This window comes from Geospiza fortis, unplaced genomic scaffold, assembly GCF_000277835.1.
Source record: "Geospiza fortis unplaced genomic scaffold, GeoFor_1.0 scaffold878, whole genome shotgun sequence".
In the NCBI taxonomy this organism is placed as follows: domain Eukaryota; kingdom Metazoa; phylum Chordata; class Aves; order Passeriformes; family Thraupidae; genus Geospiza; species Geospiza fortis.
Window position 1 is genome coordinate 768,835 of NW_005054471.1, and position 26,396 is coordinate 795,230.

Consider the following 26,396-nt stretch of genomic DNA (forward strand, 5'->3'; position numbering starts at 1 on the left):
TGTGCACTTCCAGCCCGAGTGCTGCTGGTGGGGGATGAGCTCTGGGCTTGGCTGGTGAGGAGAGGCTGCAGCAGGGCAGGGGGTGAGCTCTGGCTGGGGGGCACAGGGCACAAGATTTGGGTCTCTGCCAGTGTGCAGCCTTTCTGAGCTGGGCACGGTGGGGTGGGAGGGGGATCTGCTGCTCCAAAGCTCCTGCCCAGAGCAAACCTCGGAATTTCAGAGAGGTGCCCAGGAGGGACAGACTGAGGACAGTCCTGAAGGTGGTCCTATGGTCTCATAAGTAATTTTCTGACCCTGTATGCTTTTTTTGTCCCCCAGTGAAGCTGCTACAGATGGGAAGAGCCCTGCCACACTTCTCACACTCCATTCAGGCAGTTTTTGATGCATAAAAGCTCAGCAGCTTCAGCTTTGAGCTGGTGCCCCAGAAACCTCCCTCCCAGACACAGGCAGGCAAGGGAAACAGGAGGGACACGAGGACATGGGAGGCTATGCTGCCAAACACCTGAATCCTGCTGTATCACAGAGCAGAATATTACAGTCGCTGCAGCTCTGCACCAGTTGTCAGTGGCAAAATGTGTGGTCCTGCTCACTGGTGAGCAGCAGCATTTGTTCTTCTCTAGACAACATAATTCAAGCGTGTGAAACCCTGAAGTACCTGTCCCTTCTGTGTTTTGTGCACCTCCCTGTGCAGCAGGTCTGGGTTACTATTCAAGGCATCCAAAGGATGCTCTGCTGTCCTACTGCCAGGTCCTTTAAAGCTCCCCAGGCAGTGATCCTGCAAGCACAGCAGGAGAGAGCAGCTTTGCTTCTCTGCAGGAAGCATCACACCACCATCACATACAGCTCAGCACCCAAATGCCTTGAGCAGGCACTCTGGGAAGGGGTTGGGGACCTTCCTGGAACACCACCCAGCAAGATCCTTCTGTGTCCAGAGAGTGGCTGTCCCCGTGCAATGAGGATGTGCTGCCAAACCCTGGTGCTTTGTGTCCAAGGCGGAAGCTTGTGGCAATGTAAAGCCACCGAACTGGATTTAAGGCAGCTCAGTGGACACTCTGTCTAGATTCCTCAATTTCACAGACCCCAAGGATGCATAGATGTCTTTACTGGAGTTAATAAGTAAAATTCCCCTCTGAGATCTTCTAAAAGCTACTATAGACAGGCTGCCAGGAAAAGCAGGGAATTCTGGAGATTCCCCATTTTTTCCTATTTTTGCAGAGCTGGACTCCACACTAAGACCCAACTATCCCTCATAATCCTCCTGCTCCTGCCTAGACCCAGGATAATGTAGGGCTCCTCCAGCTCCCAATGCCACCAGTGACTCTAAAGGGTAATCCCTCTGAAGCCACCACTAAAATAAGCCCTGAGTCCTCTGCCAGCCTGGAGAGATGTGAGCTAGTGGTGGGCACAGATGTGTGGTGGCAGTGGAGATTAAGTCACTCCAAGGAGGTGAGAGCAGGATGAAGCATCATCCATTATTTTCATGGGTCCAGGTGTCATGGAGCTGTCAGGGATGATCAGAGTTTGGAGCTGTCAGGCTGGTGCTTCCTCCCAGCTCCTCATCCCTTCATGGGCAGGCTGCATGGGGCAGCATCCACAAAAGAGTGGGCAAAGGGGTCCAAAGCAGTAGGGACACAGAGAGCAGTGGGCAGGGCAAGGGGCATCAGCAGAGGGAGATGCAGGATGCCCAAACCCCACAGTGATGGACTGGAGGGGACGCTTGTCCTGGAGAGAAGTGATAACATGCACAGAAATAGTATCAGGCACACCTGGAGGGTGCACCCAGATTCCCCCAGGAGAGAGGGGCTGAAGGAGCAGCATTCCCACTTTTCAGGAGCCCCAGGGCCCGGGGGGCGTGAAGGACTCACCCAGCTGGCTGTGCCTCTGGGCGTACACCACCACCACCGCGGCGAGCACCACGCAGCAGGCTGACGGCACAGGGTTAGCCATCTGTGGAAGCAAACACAGGCAGGAGCAGTCAGGGTTTGCCCCCAGGGCTGAGAGCCCCCAGTGATGGGACTGCAAGGAGATGACTGTAAAACCAGCTCCATGGCAGCCAAGGGGAAATTCATTGCAAAATGAGGCATTTTGCTGGGGCACGCTTCATCACTCCATAGCCTGTGGCACTTTCCGTGGGAGGTGCCTGGAGGTGATGACATGCCTTGCACAAATGCTCCATCTTCCCTGTCTCATTTTCAACATTTTCCTTAGGAAAGCCAGCCCCTGGTGGGGCTCTCCTTGGCAGATGCAGCATCATCCCAGGAGCCAACGCTACCTAAAAATGGGTTGCAGAGGGGTTTTGAGAGCATGGGAGCACACCCAGGTAGTTCACAGTTGATACTGCAGGATGTGCAAGATGCTGATCTCAGCAGAGACCTCAGCCTCAGCCACCTGCCATCAGTATCTTTATGGGCCACAGTTGTCCCCCACTTCTCTGGGCTGGGAGAGGGGCAGAGGCTACTCTGTCCTGGTGAGCCGTGCCTTGTCCCAGGAGATGCTGTGGTGCAGAGAGGTGTGGAGGGGGTGACAACTAAGAAAGCAGGTGATGAAGACATCCTGCTTGCACCAAAAAGTCCCTCCAGGAGTGCACAAATGGCAGCAATAACTACAAGGATACCCTGCAAGGCCCTGCCAGGCTGGAGATGCCCAAACTCTCATTTCCTTGCAGTCAGGGCTGGTAGAAGAGACCAGAGCCAGGAGGGAGCTGCTGGGGACAGCCACAGGGATGCAGGCCCACCCACCAGGAAGTAAATTGCACCATGCATGAAAAGCAAATTGCACCTTTGAAACCATTTAAACCTCTCTAATCTCCAGTGCCGTATCGGTAACGTGCACAGGATTGCCTTTTAATCTAGAACATGAATATGGGCTCATTAGCCAGATGGCATCCATTTAAACCTAAATAACGGGGGAGCTCCATTGGCGAGAGAAAAAAAGTCCAGCAAAACATATTCCATTACTCAACGGGACTGTTGCAGGAGCCCAGATGGCCTCGGGTTCACAGGGAGCCTTTGCAGGGCTGGAGGGAAGGCAAGAGCAGCTGGGTGGGATTGCACGAGCAGGTTTTGGGGTGCAGCTGGACCAGCCTGATCTCAAACGTCTCTTAGGGGCAGGGATGCTGGGGGAGACAGTGGGTCTGCAGAGGATGAGCCTGGAGATGGGCAGAGAAGGGATCCATGTCCTTTAATCTTTCAGTGCTCGGTTTGGGCTGAAGGGCTGGCAGCAAGAGCCATTGCCAGTGTGCTGGTGCTGCAGAGCATGGACAGGCAAGCCCCAGACCCTGCTGACAGCCCTCACAGGTCACCCTGAGCAAATCACTCTAACTGCCTTCCCCGTGCCTCAGTTTCCCCATCTGTAACACAGAGATAATGAAGGTGACCTTCCTCTGAAAGCTCTGGGCGAGGAGCGCCAAGTGCTAATTACAATCTCCTTATCACTCACTCTTCTTCTTCCCCCCTGTTTCTCTCATGCCCGCTCTCCACTGCCTTCTCCGTGTGTCCCCTCTGTGCCTGCAGCACGGCTCCCTGACTGCCACCCTACCTGTGCTCCAGCTGCCATCACAAGTGGCACCTCAGGGAGTGGGTGACAGCTGGAACCTGAGGCAGGTGGCAATGCCACATCTTGGGGCACTGATGGCATGTGGGACCCTGAGCAGCTGGGAAACCACCTGCAACCCAGGAGCCAACACTCCCTCTTTATACTCAAATTTACTTTCCACTGAATATTCCCTTTCTACAGCCCTGGGAGTTGATGGGTGGCACAAGGACTTGAAGCAGGTAAGGAACCAGGGTCCATAGTCACCCTTCACCACAGCCCAGATATCTCCAGCTAGTGCAGCCACCCCATTTCTGGGGACAATGGCAATGACAGGAGGTGGGACAGGACCCCCCCAGCAACCAGCCTGCTCTTTGGAAAGTGTGAGATCTCCTTGATGCATGTTTGGCTCAGTGCAAACATCATCATCAGCATCATGTTCTACCTCCCGGCCCTGCCAGGGAACAAAGCCCCCTGCTGCCCACCCCCTGCTGCTCCTCCCTCGTCTCATCAGCTCTTAAAATAATTACTGCTGCTCCTGCCCATGTACCTAGACAGAGTTATGTAGCAGGGAATGGCTGGTTGGTTCCTGTCCCAAAGCACTGATGGTCTCAAGGGATACAGGTGGAGTAAGAGAGAGCAGAGGGACCCAGATAGGATCCCTGAGGACTCTGTGGCATGGCCAGGACACAGGCAGAGGCTTCCAGCGACAGCACAGAGAATTCACCACTTGGCTGCTCTCGCCCTGGAAAATCTCATTTCTTCTTAGAGATGAGCCCTGAGACCAGGCAGGAGTAGAGCTATTTTAGGACAAAAATCAAGCCAGAAAACCAACTTCTTCTCACTTGAATTGCAATTTTCCATGCAGTATTTGCTTTGTTTGACTGTTTTGCCCAAAGCCATGTTGATTTTTTTCTCCCCAAGCACATAACAAAGCCTTTGCAATTTCTGCAGATGTTTCCAATGCAAATGTCTGTTGCTGTATTTGCTTGCTTATCTGTTTCTCTAGTAAAAGCCAGCACCCTGGCATTCGGGTGCACAGGCCAGTGAGCAGCAGCTGACCAGGTGTGCAGAGTCCTGAGCTATGTGCCCATGCCAGCACGGAGCAGTTTATAGGTGATGGAGGGGAACCACATTTATTACACAGCAAAGCCCACAGTGTGAAACTCAATCTTCTGCGCAAAAGGTAAATTTTCCCCAGTAATGAATAAATTCTTGGAGGTAGAGAGGAAAGAGGAGCCTAGGGAGGAAGAAAGGGGGAGAGGGAACATATGAAGTGGTGGACCAGCAGCTCTGGAGCCGTCCTCCCTGTCCCCAGCTTCCTGTTTGGGAAGAGAGCAAAGGGTTGATCTTTCCTGCCTTGTCGTCTATACCAAGGATAGTGAGGGCATCAGCCATTGTCATTCTTAGCAGAAGGCAACTCAACACAGACATGGATAAGGTCCCCTCCAGCAGCTCTCAGTCTAAACCAAAGGTTTCCAGGCCTGTGTTCCCTGAGCTGGATCAGGACTGAAGGGGCAGGCGATGTGACATTAGCTGTTGTGGTGTGATGGGGTGAGGACAGTCCCAGGAGTGAGTACAGCAGGACTGAAAGGGATTCCAGGCAAGGGATTCCAGTGTATCCAGGCAAAAAGTAGGATGACACTTTCTGCTTAACAGTCCCAGTGTCCTCTTTTCAGTAGGCAAAGGGATGGATCCCTTCCAGTTCTCCTTTAGTATAATCTCCAAAGCTTTAGCAATGGAGCAGCAACTGCCTCCTGGAAACAGCAGCTCCAGGGCAGGGCTGGGTGAGGGAGGTGGACTGCACCCCAGTCACCCACCACAACTCTCACCTGCCACAGGCTGCTCTCAGCAATGATAAATAAATGAAACCCTCATTCTAGAAGTGTGTGGCTGCCACAGAAGAAAAGTGGTAGTTTCAAAACCTGGCGTTTCCATGACAAAGTCTTCCATCAGACAATACACCAGCAGGTGCTGGTATGGGGTCTGGCTCTAAAGTGGTGAACTGGGGGAAGACAAACCCTGTTTAGTCATTTCCTTCCCCTCCAGCTTTGCCCTGAGCCTTCCAAAGGAGCTCTGCAGCACCTGTCCTGCAGGCAGGCACTGCTGTGTGACTGCACTGCCCACAGTGACTGTCAATGCTGTGCTAGAACCTCTGCTGCACACCTGGGCTGTGGAGGTACACCTGTGCACCTGTGCTGCACACCTGGGCCGGGGATGGACACCTGTGCTGCAGACACAGGCTGTGCATGGACACCTGTGCTGCACACCTGGGCTGGGGATGGACACCTGTGCTGCAGACACAGGCTGTAGCTGCTACAGTTCCCCTGTACTGCAGACAGCAGCAGCACGTGCTCAGGTACCACCTGTACTGCAGCTGCTGAGTGTAGGTGGTACAGACACAGGCTCAGGTACCACCTGTACTGCAGCTGCTGAGTGCAGGTGTTACTGCACACCTGCACCACAGGGGTTGGCTGTGAGTGGTACCCAACCCCTGGAGTGCAGATGCTGACTGCAGGCACTGCAGCCCACCTGTCCTGCAGGCCAGGTCACAGTCTGCCTCTTGCTGAGGTGTGGTACTGTGCTTGTAGTGCAGATGCCAGCTGCAGGCATCACAGTGCCCCTTCACTCTGCAGGCACCTCCTGGGTCCCAGCGTTACTGAAGGAGAAACAACACCCTCACCAAAGCCACTGTCAACTCCTCAGCCTAAACCAGAGATGCTCACACAGTTTCTCCCAGTCCTGGGGATCCAGGGTGCCTCCTGTGGCCTGCCATCCCTCCCCAGGGACAGGGTGAGGTGCTGCTATGAGCAGTGAAGCAACAAAGTGGGCAGGACACCCTCCAGCCCCGGGTTCCCAGGGGCTGCACCACATGTGGGCAGCTCTGCTTGGGCACCTGACAACACTGAGTGCTGTCTCTCCTCCTTCAGATCATCCCTGGCAGCAAGGCAAGGGAAGGACAGGAAAAAATAGTTGTCACTTAATATCAGACACTTGCTAACAGCCCTAAAGCCTTCAGGCCTTACAGTGCCCTGTCAGCACTAAACTCCTCTTTGCTGCCTAAGAGGAAGAGAGAAAAGAGGGACTTTATCATCTCCTTCATATGTGCTATCAGAAAGCCTTATCTGCAGAGACAGAATCCCCACTGCCTGAAAAGCTTTCTTAAATCTAATTTAAACCCTCACTGTCAATAGAGCAATTAGCACTGCCCCACTGGACCATGAGTGCCACAGGGATGACTGGGGCCAGCTGAAATAAATTCATTCTTGGCTCTCATGGACTGTGACTTTCCTCCCTCTACCTCCTCCCTTTCTGGTAATGAAGCAAAGACCTCAAGGAGGAGGATACCCTGGAGGAAGGAGCACCCCACAGCACAGCTCCTTCATCACCCTGCCTCTGCCATCCCAGTGAGCACTGCTGGACCCCTGGATGGCAGCGCAGACCCTCCTGCCCTCGTGGTCTAAGAGATGGGCAAATGGTGGAAGGGTGGTCCTCACAAAACTTCCCAGCTGCTTGGGTGGAAGGTGGGCCCCTGAAGGCAGCTGGGGACTCGCAGAGCTCTTGGTTCCAACATCCCTGCTGAAGGTTGCTCCATCTTCCCTGAATGCCACTGGCAAGGTGTGTCAGGGTGAAAAGCAATGACCAAAGCTGCTCCCCATATCCATGGGACTGAAGAAAGCAGCTCTTTGGGAGGGAGCATCAGCCCAGATTAAATCAGAGCTCCTTTTCAGAGGGTAATGCAGAGCTTAGGAGCTCCAGGGGCAGCTGGGATGGTCTAGGGAGGAACAACCCATGAAAAGGCTCAGGTTGTTCAAGAATCCCCCAGATTGGCAAGCTGGCTCCCAGGACAGGTAATTTCTTGCTTCTGTGGATCATGGTGACATGCTGCCACTGAGGCAGGGAGCTGTAGAAAGATGAGAAGAGTCCTGAGGGTCCCAGGAGTGAGGTTGTCACCCTGCAGCTCCAGGGGCTGGGGGACTCCTGCTCCAGGAGCAGGTTAGGGCTCTCACCTCACACCTTGCAGCTCTTCAAATTGGTGCCCAAAAGCATCAGGACAGTGCAGCCCACCCCTGGGACACACTGGGGTGCTATGATCCCTCCATGGCCCCAGGACAGGCAGGAGCACCATGGGACAGGTACAATCAGTCAGGAGAGCATGGGACAGGTACAATCACTGGGAACCTCTCCAGTGACCCTGCCCCTGGTGCCACATCCATTGTGGGGCAGTGCTGCTGCACAGGCAGCTGCCTGCTGGTGCCCATTCCCTGTTCCAGCTTGGACCCTTCAGGGGGGATGTTTCTCACAGCCCATACCTGTCCTCAAACTCCCACCATGCCTACCAGCTTTTCCTCACGTGGAGGGCAGCACTCCAAGGCCAGCTGTCTGCTCCAGCAGCGATAAAAGCCAGCACAGGGAACAGCATACTAATGAGCATCACACATCTTCAACACCAGCACTGTGAGGAGGCACAGCAGGGCAGCAGGGGCTTGAATCCCCATGGCAGGGGAGCAACACTGTCCCAGGACTTTTCCTCAGAGACACCAGTGCCACCTGGGCAGGAAGCTCAGCCGAGCTGCCATACCCAAACCCCACCCCTCCGCAGCCCACAGCCCCACCCAGGCAGCCTTTGAGACGCAGGAAAGCTCGGACCAACAATGAAAAAAGAAATTTTCTCTCTCTTTTTACTCAACTTGCCTCTGCACTGAGCATTTCCTGGCTCCCTGCAGAGAGAGATTGCAGGAATCCATAGGATCTTTGCTTCTATTAAAGAGCTGCCAGAACCAGCGCTTTTTATCTGGAGCCCCTGTTCAAATGAGGTCCTGAACAGTGTTTTTCCACAGATGGTGCCATGTCAGGGACAGACATAAGGGATCAGACAGAGAAGGGAGAGAGACAGGAGGTGGGAGATGCTGGTGGTTCAGGTGCTTCCCAGTCCTCCTCTCTGGAAGCTGGAGAAATCACCTAAGATGGGCATATTTGGGAGCAGTTCCTGCTCGTTCTCAGTCTCCAGGCTGTGGTTACTGCGGGATGGAGCTCTTGGTGTTATGCTGATTTTTGGCACTTCGACGCCCAGCCTCCACCCACAAAAGCAGAAAATTAATGATGCAGAACAAAACCAAAACAACCCCCCAAAATCAAAACCAAACTTCCATACACTGAGCAAACCACCCCAAACTCTTTAGGAAGGTCCTGCTGTCTCATGCCAGGTTCAGTTTGTGCTTTCCAGGCAAATGCTGGCAGCATTTCTTATTTTTGTCTGCAGGGCTGCATCGCCCTTCAGTCCCCCAAGGATTTTGCTCATAACCCTGTCTTCTGCCTTGGGGATACTCTGTAGTGAGGCTGCTTTATGAAATACCCAACATCCCTTCAGATCCAAACCTCCAGGGCAGAGAAAAGCAGCCTAGTATTAAAATCTGGATTGTGGCATAGTCATGTGCATCCTGAGCAAAACAAAGAGGAAAGGGAGGACAGGCAGGGCTTGTCCAGACAGACTTCTTCTATCAGCTGGATGCCCATGACACAACAGACATGGCACAAAGGAGCATGCTGTTTCCTGTGGTCCCTGCTAGGAGAGATTTTGGGACATGTCTGGCCACAGCAGCTTTAGCATCCCTCTCAGTAGCACCTGCAGACACAGGTTCCACAGAAACCTTATTTTGCTTGAAACACAAAGACTGCATATCTTACTAGCCCAGTCTTGCTCCTCTGGAGGGCTGTTCTCTGCAGCACCCAGGCAAGGGGCTGGACACACTGTGGGCACTGTGTCTGAGCTCACTGGCACTGGCGTTATGTGAGATGAAGAGCACAGCACTGCTGTGGAAACACAGGGGCAAGCAGGGCAAAACTGCCAGCTGCAACTCCAAACAGGCTGCTGGCACCCTGCAAGACCCCTTTCCTCCAGCACAGGCAGGACCGTGCTTGCTTGCCCCCTGTAAACCTCCTAGTGGTGATGTTCCCAAGCCAGGGACAGCTACAGCTCATTCCTGAACCAACACAGGTATCCAAGGACTGAGGCCACAGCATTGCTGCTCAAACAGCAGGGCAGGTTTGCTTTTTGCCAACATGCAGAGAGAGAGAGAGCTGGACAAGTATGACAGCCTGAAGTTGTGTTGCAGGGGCTCAGGGACATGAGCAGATTGGACTGAGGAGCACTGGAAGAGATCTTGGCAGATGTCTTGTCCAAGGAGGGAGGAAGACATTGGCTTAGCAGTACTGGGAGAGTAACTGATGAAACACCCTGTTGTACAGAGCTTCTTGGGCATTTTAATTTTAGCCTGGTTTTTTCCCTGGGCTTTCTTTTTTTTTTTTTTTTTTTTTTTTTTTTTTTTTTGCACAGAGGAAGACACTCCAATGACTCTGATGCTACCTCCCCAGAGATGCCTCAGGATCATGGAATCATAAAATCAATCATTTAGGTTGCACAAGAGCCTCATCAAGTCCAACTGTAAACCTAACACTGCCAAGTCCACCACTAAACCCTGTTCCTAAGTGCCATATTTACATGTCTTTTAAATACCTCCATGGATGGTGACTATGGCTTATGTTGCTTTGCTTCATCTCTCCTCCACGCCTGCAGTACAAGCTGGCAGGAGGATGGGGTAGGCAGGAGCCAGGCAGCTTCCAAGGCCCAGGGAGAGCAGCAAACACTGCTGGAGGCAGAGAGGGGCTCAGGATGCTGGGGACTGTGTGCTCCCCACTGGTCCCTGCTTGCTGTCCTTCCCTGTCCAGGTTCCACGGGAGGTACTGTGTCCCCATTGACTCTAAAGCCTTCAGATCACCAACTATCCTGTGGCCACTGACCCACAAGCTGCTGTGGTACCACAGACCACTGCAGGCAGACAGGACAGACGTGACAGCGAGGACATTTGTCCTCCACCTGCATATGGGCTGCCCCCTGCCCCCCTCCTCACTGCAAGAACACTGCTCAAAACCTGGGCAGGAAAAAGAAGACAGGAGGGGAACTCTGCCCACCCTGCAGACAGATGGGATTTGTAGGTCATAGCTTCACCCAGTTCCATCACCACTCTCACCCCATGTGGTTCCACAGGTGCCCAGCATGTCCTGAGCAGCCTCCTGGGGTCTGTGCCCATATGTCAGAGCTGCACCCAGCTTTTGAATGGGTGACTGAAGGTGGAAACTGAGGCATGCGGATTCTCCATAATGGCCTGATGACAAGTGACAGGGGCAGCGTTGCAGGGAGGAGCTGAGCCCACCTTGGGTGAAAGCAGCCCATGTTGGCTCCAGTGATGCTGGAAGGGGCTTTCTGCTGCCAGCAGCCTCTTCAGGAGGCACAGGGGTCTGCCCCAGAACCGAGCCTAGGCTGGCACTGGGATGGGGTGATGTGCCTGCCCTCTTCTCCTTGAAAACACCTTCCTGGGATAGCAGGGGGGAGAAAATGTCGTCTTTTTGCTCTGACCCTGAAACGGCCCTACCCATACCCCAAACAAGCCCCACCACATGACAGCAGCTGCCTTGGCACCTCTGCTGCCTCAGTTTGCAGCAGGACCTCCCTGGTCCCTGCTCCCTTGCCCCCTCTCAACTTAGCACTGGCTGGATGCAGCTGGTGGAAGGGGAAAAGCAGCCATGAGAGGCAGAAGCAGCATTGCTGAAACGGGCTGGGGGTACCCCAAAACCCCAGGCTGGCCTCCAATTGCTGCCTCTTTGAGGGGCTCTGACTGCCAGAGCCTGGAGCCAGCAGAGCATGTGGGGTGAGACCAAGGGGCTGCTGAGGACCCCTCTGAAAACCCCTGGGGACCCTCGATCTCCCTGGGATCCTGTCCCAGACCTCACAGGCAGTGTTTGATGAGGGCAAGCAGAGGATGAGGAGGGAGAGATGGAGTTGGCTGAAGGCAGCTCTGCTGAAATAAAAGTCAAGAAAGTATCTCACCCAAAACTACAGGAAAGTTTAATTATCAAGGACAAAACACCATCTGTTTGTGCCGACTGTGACCTCCCGCTGCCCCTGGGCTTTAACAGCTCTTAAATTAACATGTTTGTTGGAGGTATTCCCTGCCTGACATCAGGGAAGCAGCTCCCGCAGGGCAGAAAGGAGGATTGAGTGATTGTCCACTGAGACCCGTGCTGGGATGGTGTGGTGTGCTCGGTGGTGATGGGGGGAACAAAACACCCCTTTGGAAATGAGCATTTCCACCAAGCATGGCTCGGGCAAGCCCAGCATCGCTGTGTGCTGCCACTGGCAGGTGAGGCATGGTGTGAGACTCTATTTGGGTCTCAGCCTCTTTCCAAAAAACAAAGTCAAAAAGATGTACTCTTGGTGGAAGATTTTGCCATGCAAAGCCAGCAGAATTAAATGAATACTCAGTAAAGAAGAGGTTGGAATAAAATCCAATTTGTTTTCAGCCCTGCAAGGGAGGGAAGATGCATACACTGGTACCAAGCCCCAGAACTGATTTAGTGATGTCAAACTGCTCAGTTCTCTTCTTTATTTTCTTCTTTCCTATTCTTTATGGGATACAGCATCCAAGGTGGACATATCATCACATTCCTACCTACCTACACTGAAAGGAGTCTGAAGCCAACCTGGCCATACAGGAGAAGAACAACTCAGCTAGGAGAATCCTACCTTACAAGATCCCAGAAGCCTTTTCTCCACCCCCTGAGCTTTGCTCTGTGAGGTCCCACTCTCAAGCCATGTGGCTGTCACAAAGGAGGCTGGAGGTGAGGGCAGCTGTTGCCACTATTCCTGCAGCAAGACATGTTTTCCACTAGTAAGGCTTCAAAGCCAAACACTGAATGCAGTGGCCTCTGTGATCTGCCATGACAACTCACAGCCAAGGAGCACAGATTCAGGTCTTTATTTATCCTAGGGCAGTTCTAGGGGCTGTGAGTCTGGAGGTGGCCATGCTACCAGACTCCAGGAGTAAGCAGGGGAGTGCTTGATACTTCTCCTGCTTGGCCCCACACTCCCTGCACAATCACCTGCCCCACCAGCCAGGCTCTCACTGGACTCTCTGGGCTCTCCTTTCCTTCCAGTTCACAGAACCAGAGCTGATCTCCCTTTTATAACCGTGAGAGGTCAGCCCCTCTCCAAATCTCCACCACGTTCACATGCCTTAAAACTATCAGGACTTTTTGATCCTGTGCTCAAGACAAGTGCCAGCATCAAGTCTCATCTTACGCATCTGCCTCTCCTCAGCAACTACCCCTAAAATCTCTTCCATCCCTACAATTATACCATGGCTTTGCTCATTCTCACCTTTGTGGACAGTATATGAAGGACTGCCCTTGTAATGCCAAATTTGATTTGGAAATCCCCTTGCGTGGCTGCACCCCAGTGATCTCCCCCACCAGGAGGTTGGTGTGCTTCAAATCTCCCGCCTGGAGCCTGCCCTCATTCCTCCCCTCTCTCGGGGGCCAGGCAGCAGGCAGGAACGAGGGTGCCACCCCTGCCTGGCAGGCTGCCTTCCACCAGGCGTGGCAGGGCAGATGTGAACCACGTGTGCCTTTTGTCTCAGGACCCTTCCTGCAAGCTCCAGCACCGAAGGAAGAGAAATCCGTCAGCCAAGAGCAGCCATGGAATCCCCAGTGGCCTCCAGCCCCCTCCCAATCTCTGGCTCCACTCCATCCACTGGGGCAAGACTCAGTTTAGGGGAGGGCTTGTTTTTTAATTAGAAAATATTCATCAGCATTTAAAAATAAAATAATAAAAAAAGTGTCAACCAGCTGGGGCCACGAAAGCTGGGGCGTTTTTGGCTCCTGACCAAGCACTTTGATAGAAAGGCTTTTTGGAAAATGCCGTAGAAAACATTTAATTTCTCCCAAGGCCTGCATATGGGGCTCATCACTTGCGCATATTGCACAGGAATATTCATGTGTGCTGGCCTCCTGCTACAGGATGATGAGGGTTCTCCAGTGCAGTATGCAAAAGGAGCTCCTTCCCTTCCCTTCTGGTTTTTTTTTTGGGTGGTTTTTGGGGTTTTTTTTTGGTGGGTTTTTTGTTTGTTTGTTTGTTTGTTTTCCTTTGGAAGAGAAAAGCACAGTGTTTCACTTCAATCCTTGATATTTGTCAATGGCAGAACAAAGGAGAAACTGAGCCAGGGTCAGGTCTGCTCGCACTCATCAGCTTGCTGAGCTCACCACAGGGTAGAGCCACAGATGAGCAGCAAATGTGGGGAAACAGATTTCTGCCCCTGGTTTTGCTGCTTTCCGGTTGCTTGAGCCCATTCTGATGCTGCCTGGATGGAGAGTGGGAGCCTGGCTTCTAATTCCTTGGCACAGCAAAAGGTTTCAATTCACATCCCAGCTCTCCGCTCCAGGGACGTGGAGCTGGCTCATCCCGGACTTGCCACTGGGCATATCTGTTAGCTAATGCCCTTCTGCAAAACTAAGGAAGACTGAAAATACTCAGTGTGGCCACAGAGCCTGACCCAGCAAGGGGATGGCTGCCATGGCTTGTTTGGTCCCTCATCTCCCCCCAGTGCTGCTGGCTCCCCTCCTTTCACCCTCAGCTTCTGTCTCAGCAGCATTGGCTTTTCTGCAAGATACCAATGAGCTCTTCTGGAAGGAGCCAAGCTCACACTGAGCATCTTCTCACATCTCACTGGGATGTTCACCTCCACCAAATGCTCCCTTACTGCCCTTGAGTCCCCCTCTTTCTGTAAGCCTCTACCTCTGCCTCCTGCTCTGCAGCCTGCCTGGACCCCAACCTTCTTTAACTTTTCCTAAGGCATTTGTGCTCCCTTTCTCCAGCTCTGGCTGCACCCCCCATTCCTAACAATCTGCTCTCTACAGCTACAGCACCTCCCAGCACAGAGTGTACCAGCCATGCTGGAGCAATTCTGACTGGCCCCAAAAAAAGCTTCTTCCTGGCAGATAAAACTCAGAGCACTAATTAGGAGAAACCCTGGGCAAGGGGAGAGGAAAGGAAAAGAAACCATCTGATCCCACAGTGTCTGTGGAAGCAAAGTCAAAGACAGCTCAGGAAAAGGGCACAGCTCCTGCTGGGATTGCAGAGGAGCTTCTGAGCAGAGCAGCACCTTTGTGAAGGGCTCAAATTGTAGTTCTTACAGACACTTGTGAAAAGTATTAATAAGAAAAAAAATCCACTGAACGTTCAAAAGAGGAATCTTGCCTAAATAAGTACGCACACTAGCGCGCACACACACACAGACTTTATTAATTTTCATATATTTTGGCAAGCTTTCCCAATGGGAAAGGGGAAAATTGATGCCAAGTGTATGCCTAGGCAGGGTCTGTAACATTCACTATGGAAAATAATTAAACGGAAAAAAAAAGTTCTAAAACCACATCCAGAGCACTGTGCCTAGTTTTGGGGCTCTGGTATAAGATTGGCAATGTTGACCTCCAGCAAGTCCATGAAGGGTAGTGATGAGGCTGGGGATGAGGACAGGTTGACAAAACAGGGCTTGCACAGCCTGTAAAAGTGACAGTTTTGGAAGGATTGAGGAGCAACCTGCCAACACCTACCTAAAGATCACTGAGGTAATGGAGACAGGCTGTTTCATTCGTGATGAAGATGAGAGACAACAGGCATGAACTGCAAGAGCTGCAACAGGAGAGGTTCAGGCTTGCCATAAGGAAGGCATAGTCTCATGAGAGTCACCTGCTGGAAGATGAACCCAGACAGGTTGTAGGACCTAAGCCTGAAGGTTTTCAAAACCCAAACAGCCAAAGTAAACTGGTCCACACTCAGTATTCACCGTGCCAGGGGCAGGATTCTGGACTAGAGCTTCCCCAGGCTATTTCTAAAGCTGGTTGGACAGATGAGCATGCCACTGCCAAGAAAAACTAAATTTGATGAAGTCCCCCACAAATTATGAGGGAGATGGACCTACTTAGTGCTTGTTTCAAATGCTGGACAGCAAAATCTGGGTGAACACATCTGACGAGCTCTCTGCCTGGAGCAGGACGTAGAGCATGGAGACGAACAGAGACCGCGGGACCACAGTGTGTCAGGGCCAGATCCTGTGCTCAGCTCAACCCCATTGATGAAGTGGAGACCAAGGAGATGTCTGTCTGTCCCTTTTCCAAAGTTCCTTCTGGGGGGACCGCCTCGCACGACACCCGTGAGTGATTAATGAGCGGCCAAGCCCGTCAGCACGCAGCCTGCGTGCATGGGCGCCTTGCATGTGTGTGCAGCACTCCCCGGGACTCGGCAGGGAGGGGAGCTGGGGAGAAGAGCGCTGACAAGCAGATGATTAATTGAAATGCAAGCGGGAGGAAAAGCCATGTCCGCTAAAACTATCAGGCGTCGCGAGCATGGGAAAGGAACTCGGAGACGCCGTCTCCATCTCTGCTCCGCACGCATGGCGCCTCCCAGATCCAAGCTGCCTGCCAGTCCTTTTCCTGGCTTCTATTTTTGCAGGTGCAATTTCATATTTGAAAATAACCATGCTGCACACGCACATAGATATATATATATATATATTTTTCCTTGCCGTCCCCCTGGCTCATTGCACACGGAAACGGCAGCGATGGGAGAGCAAACCTCCCAGGCTGCAGCGCACGGCAGCAATTAGGCATCCAAGTGCTCGTTACCCCACGCCTTGGGGTGGAGGCGCCAAAGCCCAGGCTCCCCATGCCGTCTGCACCTTCCAAGAGGCACAAGCTCAAAAACACCCACATACAGTTGCCAGTTTACGCTAAAATAATAAGTTAAAAAAAAAAAGAAGCAAAGACTGAAATTAAAGAGTCTGAAAGCTTATGTCTGGCTTAGCTCCGACCTGTTGCTCAGAGTCCATAAATTATATCCCAGTGTTGGAGCTGGTGTGATTGCACTATCGGCAAAAAGGGCAAGAAAGCTTCTGTTCCTCATCTGATACAAGCAGGCTCAGCTTGGGTCATCGAATAAACAGAGTGGAGATGTAATGTGGTACATACTATTCCCCTGAACCATGGCTAGAAAAAGCACAGAGGAGGAAAGCAACAGGAAAGGGGTGTCCTAGAGGGAAGTCTGAAGGGGCAGTGAAGGGATTCTGTTATGGCCAGGGTCAAGGACAGCCCCTTGGAAATACTCTGCCTCCAGCTCCTTCTCTGTGGAGAAAGACCAAAGAGAAGACCAAAGGGTCATTCTATAGAAAGGAAAGGATCCTGAGCTTCAAAGTTTTGGGTTAGAAAAGTCCAGGGATGTGAACTTGCTGATGGCTTCTTGGCATAACCATACTGCAGATGACTTAACACCAGATCCCTGTTTGAGTGAGCAAGAGCAAGTGAGACTTTACCTAAAACATGACCTGAATATGGGCTGCTGGAGCACGGTTATTACCAGATTTTGCTTGGCAAGCTGATCCCCAGCCAAGACAACTGGCTCAAGAAATTAACTTTGTGAGTTGTTCAGCACTTTGCTGCTCAGGTAACGAGCGGACCTGTAGGCGATTGCATTGTAGGACTCCACAAACTGCTTGTACCATTGACATGGTTTAACAGACTGCTGTTTATGAGACAGAGCAGTATTTAAAAGACACATTTCTCTCAGAGCTGCACATAAAATTTGATAGCTAAATAGCTGTAAATGCTACTGAAGTCTGACAACTCAAAGAGGAATCAAGGGTCTGTCATGCGGAGTATCCGCCAATACACCCAGCCCCGCAGAGCCAGTGAGACTTCCAGTCTCATAAAACCCTTTTTATATTGGAAGTGAGAATTTGTGCAGTGCATATGAACTCTCTTTTATTGGGCTGGTGTGATGCTGAGAAAATGCAGTTAAAGTTGTACAAGTTCTCCTTGGAGCACTATCGGGCGCCTATAAATCAAATGCTTTATCCTGGAATGGGTTTACTAAATAAACCTTCTTTAATTTGGGCTCGTGCTGAGCAGCAGGACCACAGTGGGAGGGGGTGCCTCCCCTTGTCACTGCCCATTTGCACTGGTAGAGCAGGGAAAGCCCTGAGTGAGAGGTCTCTCACTCATCTCCCCACTCTTGGAGCCAACAAGAGCATCCCAACCACAGTGCGTCCTCCAGAGCCTGGCACCATTCTCCTCTCCTCTCATGGGAGTTTCACCCTCCCAAAACACCTGTGACTCCCCACAATGCTCCCTGCTCACAGTCCCAGCCCAGCTGCTGCCCTGAAGCCAGTCCAGATCTCCATGCCTATGCAGCTGATTCAGAGAGCTCCTGGGAGCATCCTGGGTTGGAAGGACCACAGACCCACCTTCAGCACCCGGTGGAAATGGAGAATTTCCGAACCTTCACAAAGGCCTGGAGTGCTTTGCTTAGGGAGGAAGATTTGGGCCAGCTTCCTAATTCCCCAAAGGCTCCTCCAGCTGCATTAATTATTTCATCTTATTCTGGCTTCCTCATTAAGCTAACCTAGACGGCCCGTGGCTGAGTGACAGCGAGCCAGTCTGCAAGAGCCCAAGCCAGCAGTGCTGGAAACTATGGGCTTGATGTGATTTACGTGGACTAATATTACACATATCTCAAACATGCAATCTTCAGAGGACGTGAGGCTGCTCTCTGGGTGGAGGAAAGCCCACGCACAGCCGGCAGCGCAGCATCTGCACCAAGCCTGGGTATCAGCCTCTCACGCCACACTTAGCCAGCAGGGTAAAGCCTGATGGTGGGAGCAATTCCCTCATGGATGCCCTGAAGGCACAGGGAGTGGAAAGCCCCTGCACTGCTGCCAGTGGACCCGAGTGTGACACAAACCATCAGTGTCAAAGCAAGGGCCAGGGAGCACAGCACATGGGCTGCTGGACGGCCACTTCACCCCACTGATGTGGCTGGGAATTCAGCTAATTTTGGCATTGGGCTCCCCTTGGGATGTCTGGCTTTTGTGGGCTGTAAGAACAATGCTTCAGGGCATTATACAGATCCCCTTTTTCCAATACTGCCAAATCTGAGGCTTTTGTGCGAATCCACCGTATTTTGCCGTCTCTGCAAACAAGTGTATAGAAATACAAGACTTCAGCCCCTTAGAATCCTCCAGGGAAAATTCAAAGCAACGAAGAAATATGAGTTGTTTTTCCATGAACCTATTGAAAAAAAGAAAAAAAAAACACCCTGAAAAAACCCACATTACTTTTCAGTCCAGTTTTGCCAGCAGTACAGGTCTTTTTCCCACAGTCCAAGGAATCAACACATTTTCAAATCACTCCTTCTTATGGTATTGAATATCAGAAAAAGATTGCCTTTCATTCAGCAGCTGTTTTGGGACACTAAGAGAAAAGGCAAGCAGTCTAAACTTAGCAAAACATGAAGAAAGACATCAGTGCATTTAAAAACTAGTCACAGGGACTGGAGCAGGGAAGGAGGGGGCTGCATGGGTGCATGAGGAGTGTTTCAGGGTGGCAGCATCCTTCTACAGCCTGAATCTCCCATGGTAGCATCTCAGCAGCACTCCACTCCTACAGCTCCTTGGAAAAGCTTAGGGACATGTCCTCATTTCCCCAGAAAAATCAGCAGTTACCTCCTGATTTCCAGACCTTCAGCCTTTCTGACATATAAATGCACTGGCATGTCTGTTCTGGCAGTGGGGAGTGGGCAGCTCCAAAAATAAACTGAGCAGCTTGGTGTATTGAGAGGAAACCCAAGAGAGGGAATAGCAATAGGGGATGGAGAATTTGCTGAAATAAGTTTGCCCTGAAGCACTGGAAGGAGACAAGCCTCGGTTTCCTACAGGCTGGTGCTATTTAATCCCCCCACGCCCCCAGCAATAGCTCCAACCTCCTCCTGTGAATTCAGTTGTTCCCTGTCTCATCCATAGGGATGGGACCAAAACCTCAGAGTTTTCCTGAAATGAGGGCATGGGTCTGGGCACTGACTCCAGTGGCTTTCTCTGTCTCTCAAACCTGGGTGCCACCAGCCAGCAGGACAGTGAGCCTTCACTGGAGAAGGCTGAAAGGCCAGCAGTCACAAGAAGGGGTCCTAAGGGAAGAGGGATGAGTAAGCCAAACGTGGCAGATACCAGTGCTCAAGTTGGGTCATGCAGCACATCAACCCTGGCTGGACATGCCCAAAGATGCCCCTGGGCAAGGGGTCAGAGCCAGGCTCCGTGTCCCCATCTAGACTGACCCCTGGTTCCCAGCTGGCCCCCACAGAGCCACAGAAAATTCTTTGTGCCACCAGGTAAGCAAAGAGCCATGACCACCAGGCCTCTAACAAAGACAAACTGCCTCTCTCCTTCCTCCCAGATTGCAAGCAGATGTGTGCTTAAATTACCTGCTGCTGACTGCGACGCTTAGCAAAGCGCCGTGGTCTAGGAGCAGAATGAAGAAAAAATGTGTGAATCGAGGGAAGGGAGGATTAGCAAGAATTCAGCTGGCTCTGGAAGGGCAAAGTGTCGTCATTGCAGGAAACAAATGTCACTTCCATTGCAAAACAAGCATTCGTGGCACAAGGGAAACACTGACGTTGCTGGAGTCAGTGAAATGCTACAGGAACAGCCCTGCCTGTGTTACATGGCTATGGCTTCCTTTTCCAAAGAAACTCTTGAGGCCTGTGTTCCCAGCTGCCTGGGTACACCCTGGCTCCAGACTGCTTGACATGGATCCTGCTGGTGTTGGCCCCTGTGGTGGGCTGCAGGTCTTCATCCTGTTTCATGAGTCTCCCCAGTGATGCCATGCAAGTGCCCATGAAGCTCCTGTGCACAGGAGGGCAAAGACACCAGGACCCATCTTGGAGGGGCTAAGGACAATGCTAATAGAGAAAAGGCCTGGAGATGTACCCCTGTCCTGCTGGTCCTCTGTGATGCATAAGGAAAATGGGCTCTGCATAAGGAAAATAGCTCTGCCCCTACTCAGAGCCTGCTTGTGCTCCTATCAGTGACAGCTATGCCCTCATGGGATGCTGCCCAAAGCCTGCACTTCAGGGCACTTTGCACCAAAAGCAAGACTCCAAGCAAGACTCTGCCTCCTCAGAGAACTGGGATGTGGGTACAGGCCAGGAGAGCCCTGACACAGTTTTTCTTCATGCCCCATCTCCCAGAAGCGTCCTGCACGGCAAGACAGTGCTCTGCAAATGGAGCCATAGAAATCAAGCCCAACCTGCTCCCCTTCCCCCTCGCTGCTCCTGGCTTGCTCTCTGCCGAGCCCTTGCGGGTCACACGTGGCGTCCCACTTCCCGGCACAGCTCCACCGGCTGGAGCAAAGAGCAGAGACAGACCCAAATTGCAGATTAGTGTGTTGGGTTCATGCACGGGAAACAAAAGATCGGAAATCTCTGAAGTGCACAGCTGGAATCCACACCTCGACCATGTTTTTGTGAGATATCACGTACATTTTTAAAAGCTATCTAGAGAGGGTTCTGCTTTAAAACAGCCTGGCAGCTGCTGCACTGACACCACCTCCTGTCACACTGACCAGAATCTTCAACTGTTCCCTGTCCCCCACAGGCCATGCTCATCTGTAGCCTTTGGCCTTAGGTTATGAAATTATTCAAAGAAAGGATTAAATGTCCTCCTCTGCATTTGTTCAACACCAGCTGTGGAGGGAGGGTGGGAAAGGAAGGACATGTGACTCAGAAAAATCCCTGTGGGATACTACCTGCCAACACCCTGAAATGGTGGTCCCCAGAAGTGCTGGGGTTTCTCTCTCCATCATAGGTATGGCCTCACAAGGTCCCTGCAAAGGGAATGCCCACGAGTAGCCATAAGATATCCACATGGCACCATGAGGAATGTAGACAGCGAAAACTCTGATCTCACCCTCACACCCCAAATGCGATTTCTCCTCCTTTCAAAGCTCCCACAACAGCAACCATATGGTGGGATGCTAAACTATGAGATCCTTCTTTGCCTTTCTCCATGTACCAGGCTTCCAGGCTGAAAGTGATTGAAGGTAAGATCAAATATCCTTGTAGGATGCTTAGGTTTTCTGTTCCTCTCTACCAAGAAGTCCTCCAACATGATGCAGGAGTCTGAGTGAGGATTTAATTCCCCTTAGGGCTTTGTTTCTTCCTTGTCACCTCTTCTTCCCATCTCTTATATTGTCTGAGTTGCAAGCTGACCCCTCAGCTTAGCTCTTCAGGATGTTTGCTTTACTTTGATTTGGAACCTCCCATCTGTGAGCACTTTCTGCCTACACCACCAGCCAGAAATGGCAGCCCTGCCTATGCCCGCTCCTTTCCAGGCCTTCTCTGCCCCAAAGCATCCTCCATGATAATTCAAGCATTCCCTTCAGAAAAACATGGTTTGCTCCATTCAAGCTGACTGACCTCAGTAAAATCCCAGCTCCTCAATCCTCCCAGCCCCTTCGTTTGGTCACGGAGGATTAGCACGAGACACAGCATTCCCAATTAAAATAATTAGTTAAAAAGTCCAGCATGAAATTAAATTCCAACATGGTGACATGCCACAACCAGGCTCCCCAGGAAGGGAATGCCTTGGGACCCTCTCCAGTGATTGCTCCTTAGAGACTGTAGAGAAGGTGCAATGTGGTGATGCCAGGATTCAGCCCCAACAGGGCAGCCACAGGCTCACCCCAACATGGGGAAGAACCAAGCCAACCTGGGACAGAGAAACTGTGAGTGAAACCCCCTTCCAGCAAACACTGGGCCAAGGAGGAGATGCTGAAAGAATGTGAGTCATCGAAGGACGGCGCCTGCTTTTTCCAGCACATGTGCGGAGTTACTCTCACCTGAAATCAGTTTTTGGACAGCTAGCAAGCACATGCTGTTTCAAGCCGAATATGCCTCGGTTGCTGTCCCAGGCAGGGAGTTATCTCAGGGTTTATTAATGGGGAAATCCACTGCACTGACATGCCTGAAGCATTGGGGTGAGAGCAGCAAGGAAGGAGAATCAGCAACACCTGCTCTGCTTCTCCCTAGGGAAATGATCAAAAGAAGGGAAAGACCATTGCCCACAGCCAGGCATGCCCAGCATTCTCCGGGTGGCTCTGAGCACAGGCTGCTCTCCCTCCTACACCTAGATGGGAAACCCATTAAACACTGAGAGCAACGAAGCCTCCGCTGAACCTCCCTGGAGGCGTTTTCACGGTCAACTTGAGGAAATTGTTCCTGATATCCAGCCTAAATTTCCCTTTGTTGATTTTCAGTTGAGCAGCGGAAAGGTGGGAGCTTTAATGAGACAAGCGGGGCCACTGGAGGGGAAGGAGCCGTCAGTTTGAGCAAGGCAATGCACAGAGCTGTGGTTTAAGTAAAGCAGCTATTGCAAAAAGCCCAGAATCCTACAAACTTGGGATGGAAAATATCTATTAACTTTCCCAATGGACTAACATGAGATTGTTCCCCCATTTTCTAATGCTTCTCCCAGTCCAGCTATTTGATTGGGACCAGAGCTCCGCAAAAATGTGAAGGGCTCATTCATTTTAATTTTTTTTCAAAGCAATTGCTGTATGTGGAATAAAACATTGGATTTTATGGCCAGATTTTCTTGTTTCATCCAAGGGCAAGACTTGTGCTGTTCTGCCTCCTCACACAACTTGTTCTACCCTGCAAACCACCACCCCTCTCCACCCCGAACTCTGCTGGTGTATGAGGACCTAAAGTGCGCAGGAGAAAGTCACTACCAAATTGTGTTTGAAGGGAAGAGTGTTTTGGGGAGAGAAATATAACACAAAACTGCAGACAGCTGCTTTCTGGGATATGCCTGCTGCTCAGCAAGACACTCATGCACTGCCTCACAGGAACCCAGCACGATGCTCCACAGCAAACCAGCAGTGGGAGGAGTTCACTGGATGTGAACCCAATGCCACCTCTCACTATTTTTTCCACCTCTAATTGAGGAAAGGGCTTTTCATCAGCCTGTAAGACACCGCAATGTTCACAGGAGCATGCCTGGGATGTACACACGTGTGAGCAAAGGGTATGTAAAGAAGCAATCGTACAGCCAAGTGGGTTTGGCATGACATCTGTTGCTTCCAGCAAATGGAACATCAGGACCTAAAAATGTAGCCTGAGAGATGTGATTCAGCAAGCAAAGGAACAATGGTTGGGTCGAGGAGCACCAGACCCCTCTGCCTTACACACCTAGAAAGCATGAGGACTGTACACTCATGAATCCCAAAAACTGGCTGGCTGATCTCTGGGGGAAATAAAGCTCCCAGGCTGTGAGGCACCAGTGCAGCCAGACCCCTTTCAGTGGGCAGGGATTTACCCAATACAGCCACAGACCCCCACAGGATCATGGAAATAGAGGCATCACAAGAACAGGATCATGCAGGGCTGAGCTAATGCACCCCAGAAGATGTTTGCATCAATTGCAAACCTTTTTTTTCTTAGATGTCAGATGGCTGCATGGCAATAGAAAGATTCTTTCCCAGCCTATTGTTATGGGCCTGTAAAGGCAAAGTGGCTGCATGCTCCCTGAAAACATCAGGCTCTCTTTTGCTGAGGACCTGCCACCTGCAAGGTTTTACCATCAGAAAGGAGAGCAGTGACCTTGGTGGTGCAAAGGGAGGGGATTTAGATGGGCAGACGAGCCCTGTCACCCCTTGCACCCACCCTGGGCCAGAGCAGAGCACTGCTTTCCCACAATCAGCACCTAACGTGCCTCGCAGAAAAGGGCAGAGGGATGGCACTGTCATGTGCTCTGCCCCACAGTAACACCAGGTTTTGGAAGCTCATCAGGGAACACACTCAAACTGAGCAGGCAGCCCTAAGGTTTCCCTGCTGCAGCCCTCCCAGTGCCCTTTAGTGTCATAGCAATGCCCTTGCAGAAGAAGGGGTCAGCACACTCGCTGTAAAAACTTCCATAAGAGAGATCCACACCAAAACATTACAGAAATCCTACCTCACCCTCCCTGTTTTAGCAGCAGGACAAACCTGAGTGCAGGGCAATGAAACAGAGGTTTTTCCCCCCATATTCCTCCTAAGCATCAGGTAAGGGAGCATATTGCATGGAACATTGCAAGCCTGGGATGTGGCAAGACACCAGCTACATTTTCTGTGTTGCAAAGCCACCTCCTCTGTGGCAGCTGAGATTTCAAAGCATACACCCCGACCTTGGTAATACATTTCACATACTGAGTCACTGCTGACATGGGACATAAAAGGGGAAAGGGCTGGAACTCCAAAGATTTTAATGCATGGTTGGATTTGCCAAGAGCTGGGACAGCCCCAGCTGCCAGCCAGGCACTGCAGCCCTCTGCCACTCTTTAACATGGGCACAAGGCAAAAATGATCTGAGGGGATGTAAAACACTGGTACACCTTTCTAGGCAAGAGGAGGATGATGATTCTAAAGGAGGATAAGACACATACTCTGCTCTAAGAATGGGCAGCCCTAAGGGTGCTAAGTGGGTGATTCCCCATTTTTTATCAGCCACTTCCAAAGGAGGATGGCTTGAAGAGGACAGCTCCTCTTTTTCCTCCTATGGAAAGAATTAGGACAGGTTCATGTCCTTTGCCTGTGAAGGCAAACATCCCAGAAATGAGGGGAGGGGAGAGAAAAGACTCAGCAGAGAGCTTTTTCACTGGAGGGGGCAAAGATAGATGGGCAGATGGATAAGAAAAAAGAGAAATCCTTCTGACATGACATCGTTCCCCATCTGGTCCCTTCAGGCTGACCCTCAGCCTGAAGGTTAACCCTCCTGAGACACTTTACCAGATACATAATTTGATTCCTCAACTCTCTCCATTCTCCCAGCAAGAGAATAGCAGTTTCCCATAGCCCTGATTTGCTAAATAAAACACTCCTTGATGGCTCCTCGCAATAACGTTTGCACAGAAAATTGACATTCTTCCTCCTCCCATCAACCCTGACACTGTTTGTTTGTGAGTTAATAACTTGAACACTCAGCTGGGCTATTGATCCCTCCTCAGAACGATCATTCTTTAGTTCAAAATAAACACAAAAATAAAGGAATGAGATTGCAGTGGCAAAATGAACTCAATGCTTGCATGTGGCCCCATGGCACTGGCATTGCAGGGGGACTCAGGTCCTTCCCAGATGCTCATGATATCTTCTACAGACAGAACCCTACAACGCTGTATTTATTTCTCTCCATTGTCAAGGAAGAGATGTTGCAGTTTGCAGGTAGAAAGTGAGTTTTCATTAAGCAAAATTTATCATTTAGCTTCAAGTATTCGTCCCCCAGAAGGGGCTTCATAGAAGAAGAGCTGGTGCAGATGGGTGTCCATGCTAGAGACGTCCAGCAGCAGCCATGTACCATCACCTCCTTTTACAGGAAAGGCAGTAAAAAAAAGCACTACAGAGCCCCAGTTCCCCAGCTGAAGGAGAGAGGGTAGCAGCAGATCAGTGCTTCCATCCAGGGCATGGTGCTCTTTGGGTTTTTGATGTATTGGATAGGACCTGGCATTCCAAAGGCAGAGCAAAGCCCCAGGTTTCCTCCATTCCCTCCTGACAGCACTCCTTTGGAGTAGATCCCCCTCCACCACCCACTCTGACAAAACCTGATTAAAGGAGACATTAATGTCACTGCAATGCCCTCATCGTCCTTAATCACTCCTGTACCAGCAGGGCACTGCACCACTCTCCCAGGGGAGCCCTCCCTCCCCAGTCATGTTTTCCTTTGCAATCTGTTTGCATACCCCTGGCTAATTGTTCTTCAGACTGCTCTTTTCAGGGTAGGTTTTCATGGCAAACAATCAATTTTTCCCCAGTTGCATTTTTTTTTTCCTTCAAAGCCTTTGATGTCTGGGAAAATAACAGGCAACCTCAACACACGGCTGAGCATCAGGCGAGGGCTGGGAAGCACTAAGCGGAAATGCATTTAGTTGTCTGGGTCAAAAACCATTTCCTTTGTTAAATGATTATTATTGTTCCAAGAGGATTTCAGTGGGAATTGAGGGTGCTTAGATAGATGGATTCACAGGTTTGCTGAGCTTCTATAAGGGTCTCTATATCCTCCACCATAATTCTACATCATAACTTCCAACACCAATAACTCTTCTATGACTCCCAACAGATATTCCTGTGCCTTCCAAAGCAATAACTTCTCAATGAACTCCAGACCTGCCAAATCGAC

The 26,396-nt window shown here is 51.2% G+C and overlaps 1 protein-coding gene across 1 annotated transcript in view; it reads right to left on the minus strand.

The window, feature by feature from the left end:
• CNTFR (ciliary neurotrophic factor receptor) overlaps positions 1 to 26,396 on the minus strand; it is a 197,382-nt gene that overhangs the window by 79,101 nt on the left and 91,885 nt on the right. Inside the window, exon 4 of the mRNA XM_031062866.1 lies at positions 1,866 to 1,947. Coding sequence (XP_030918726.1) covers positions 1,866 to 1,947 — 82 coding nt within the window. The remainder of the gene's footprint in view (positions 1 to 1,865; positions 1,948 to 26,396) is intronic.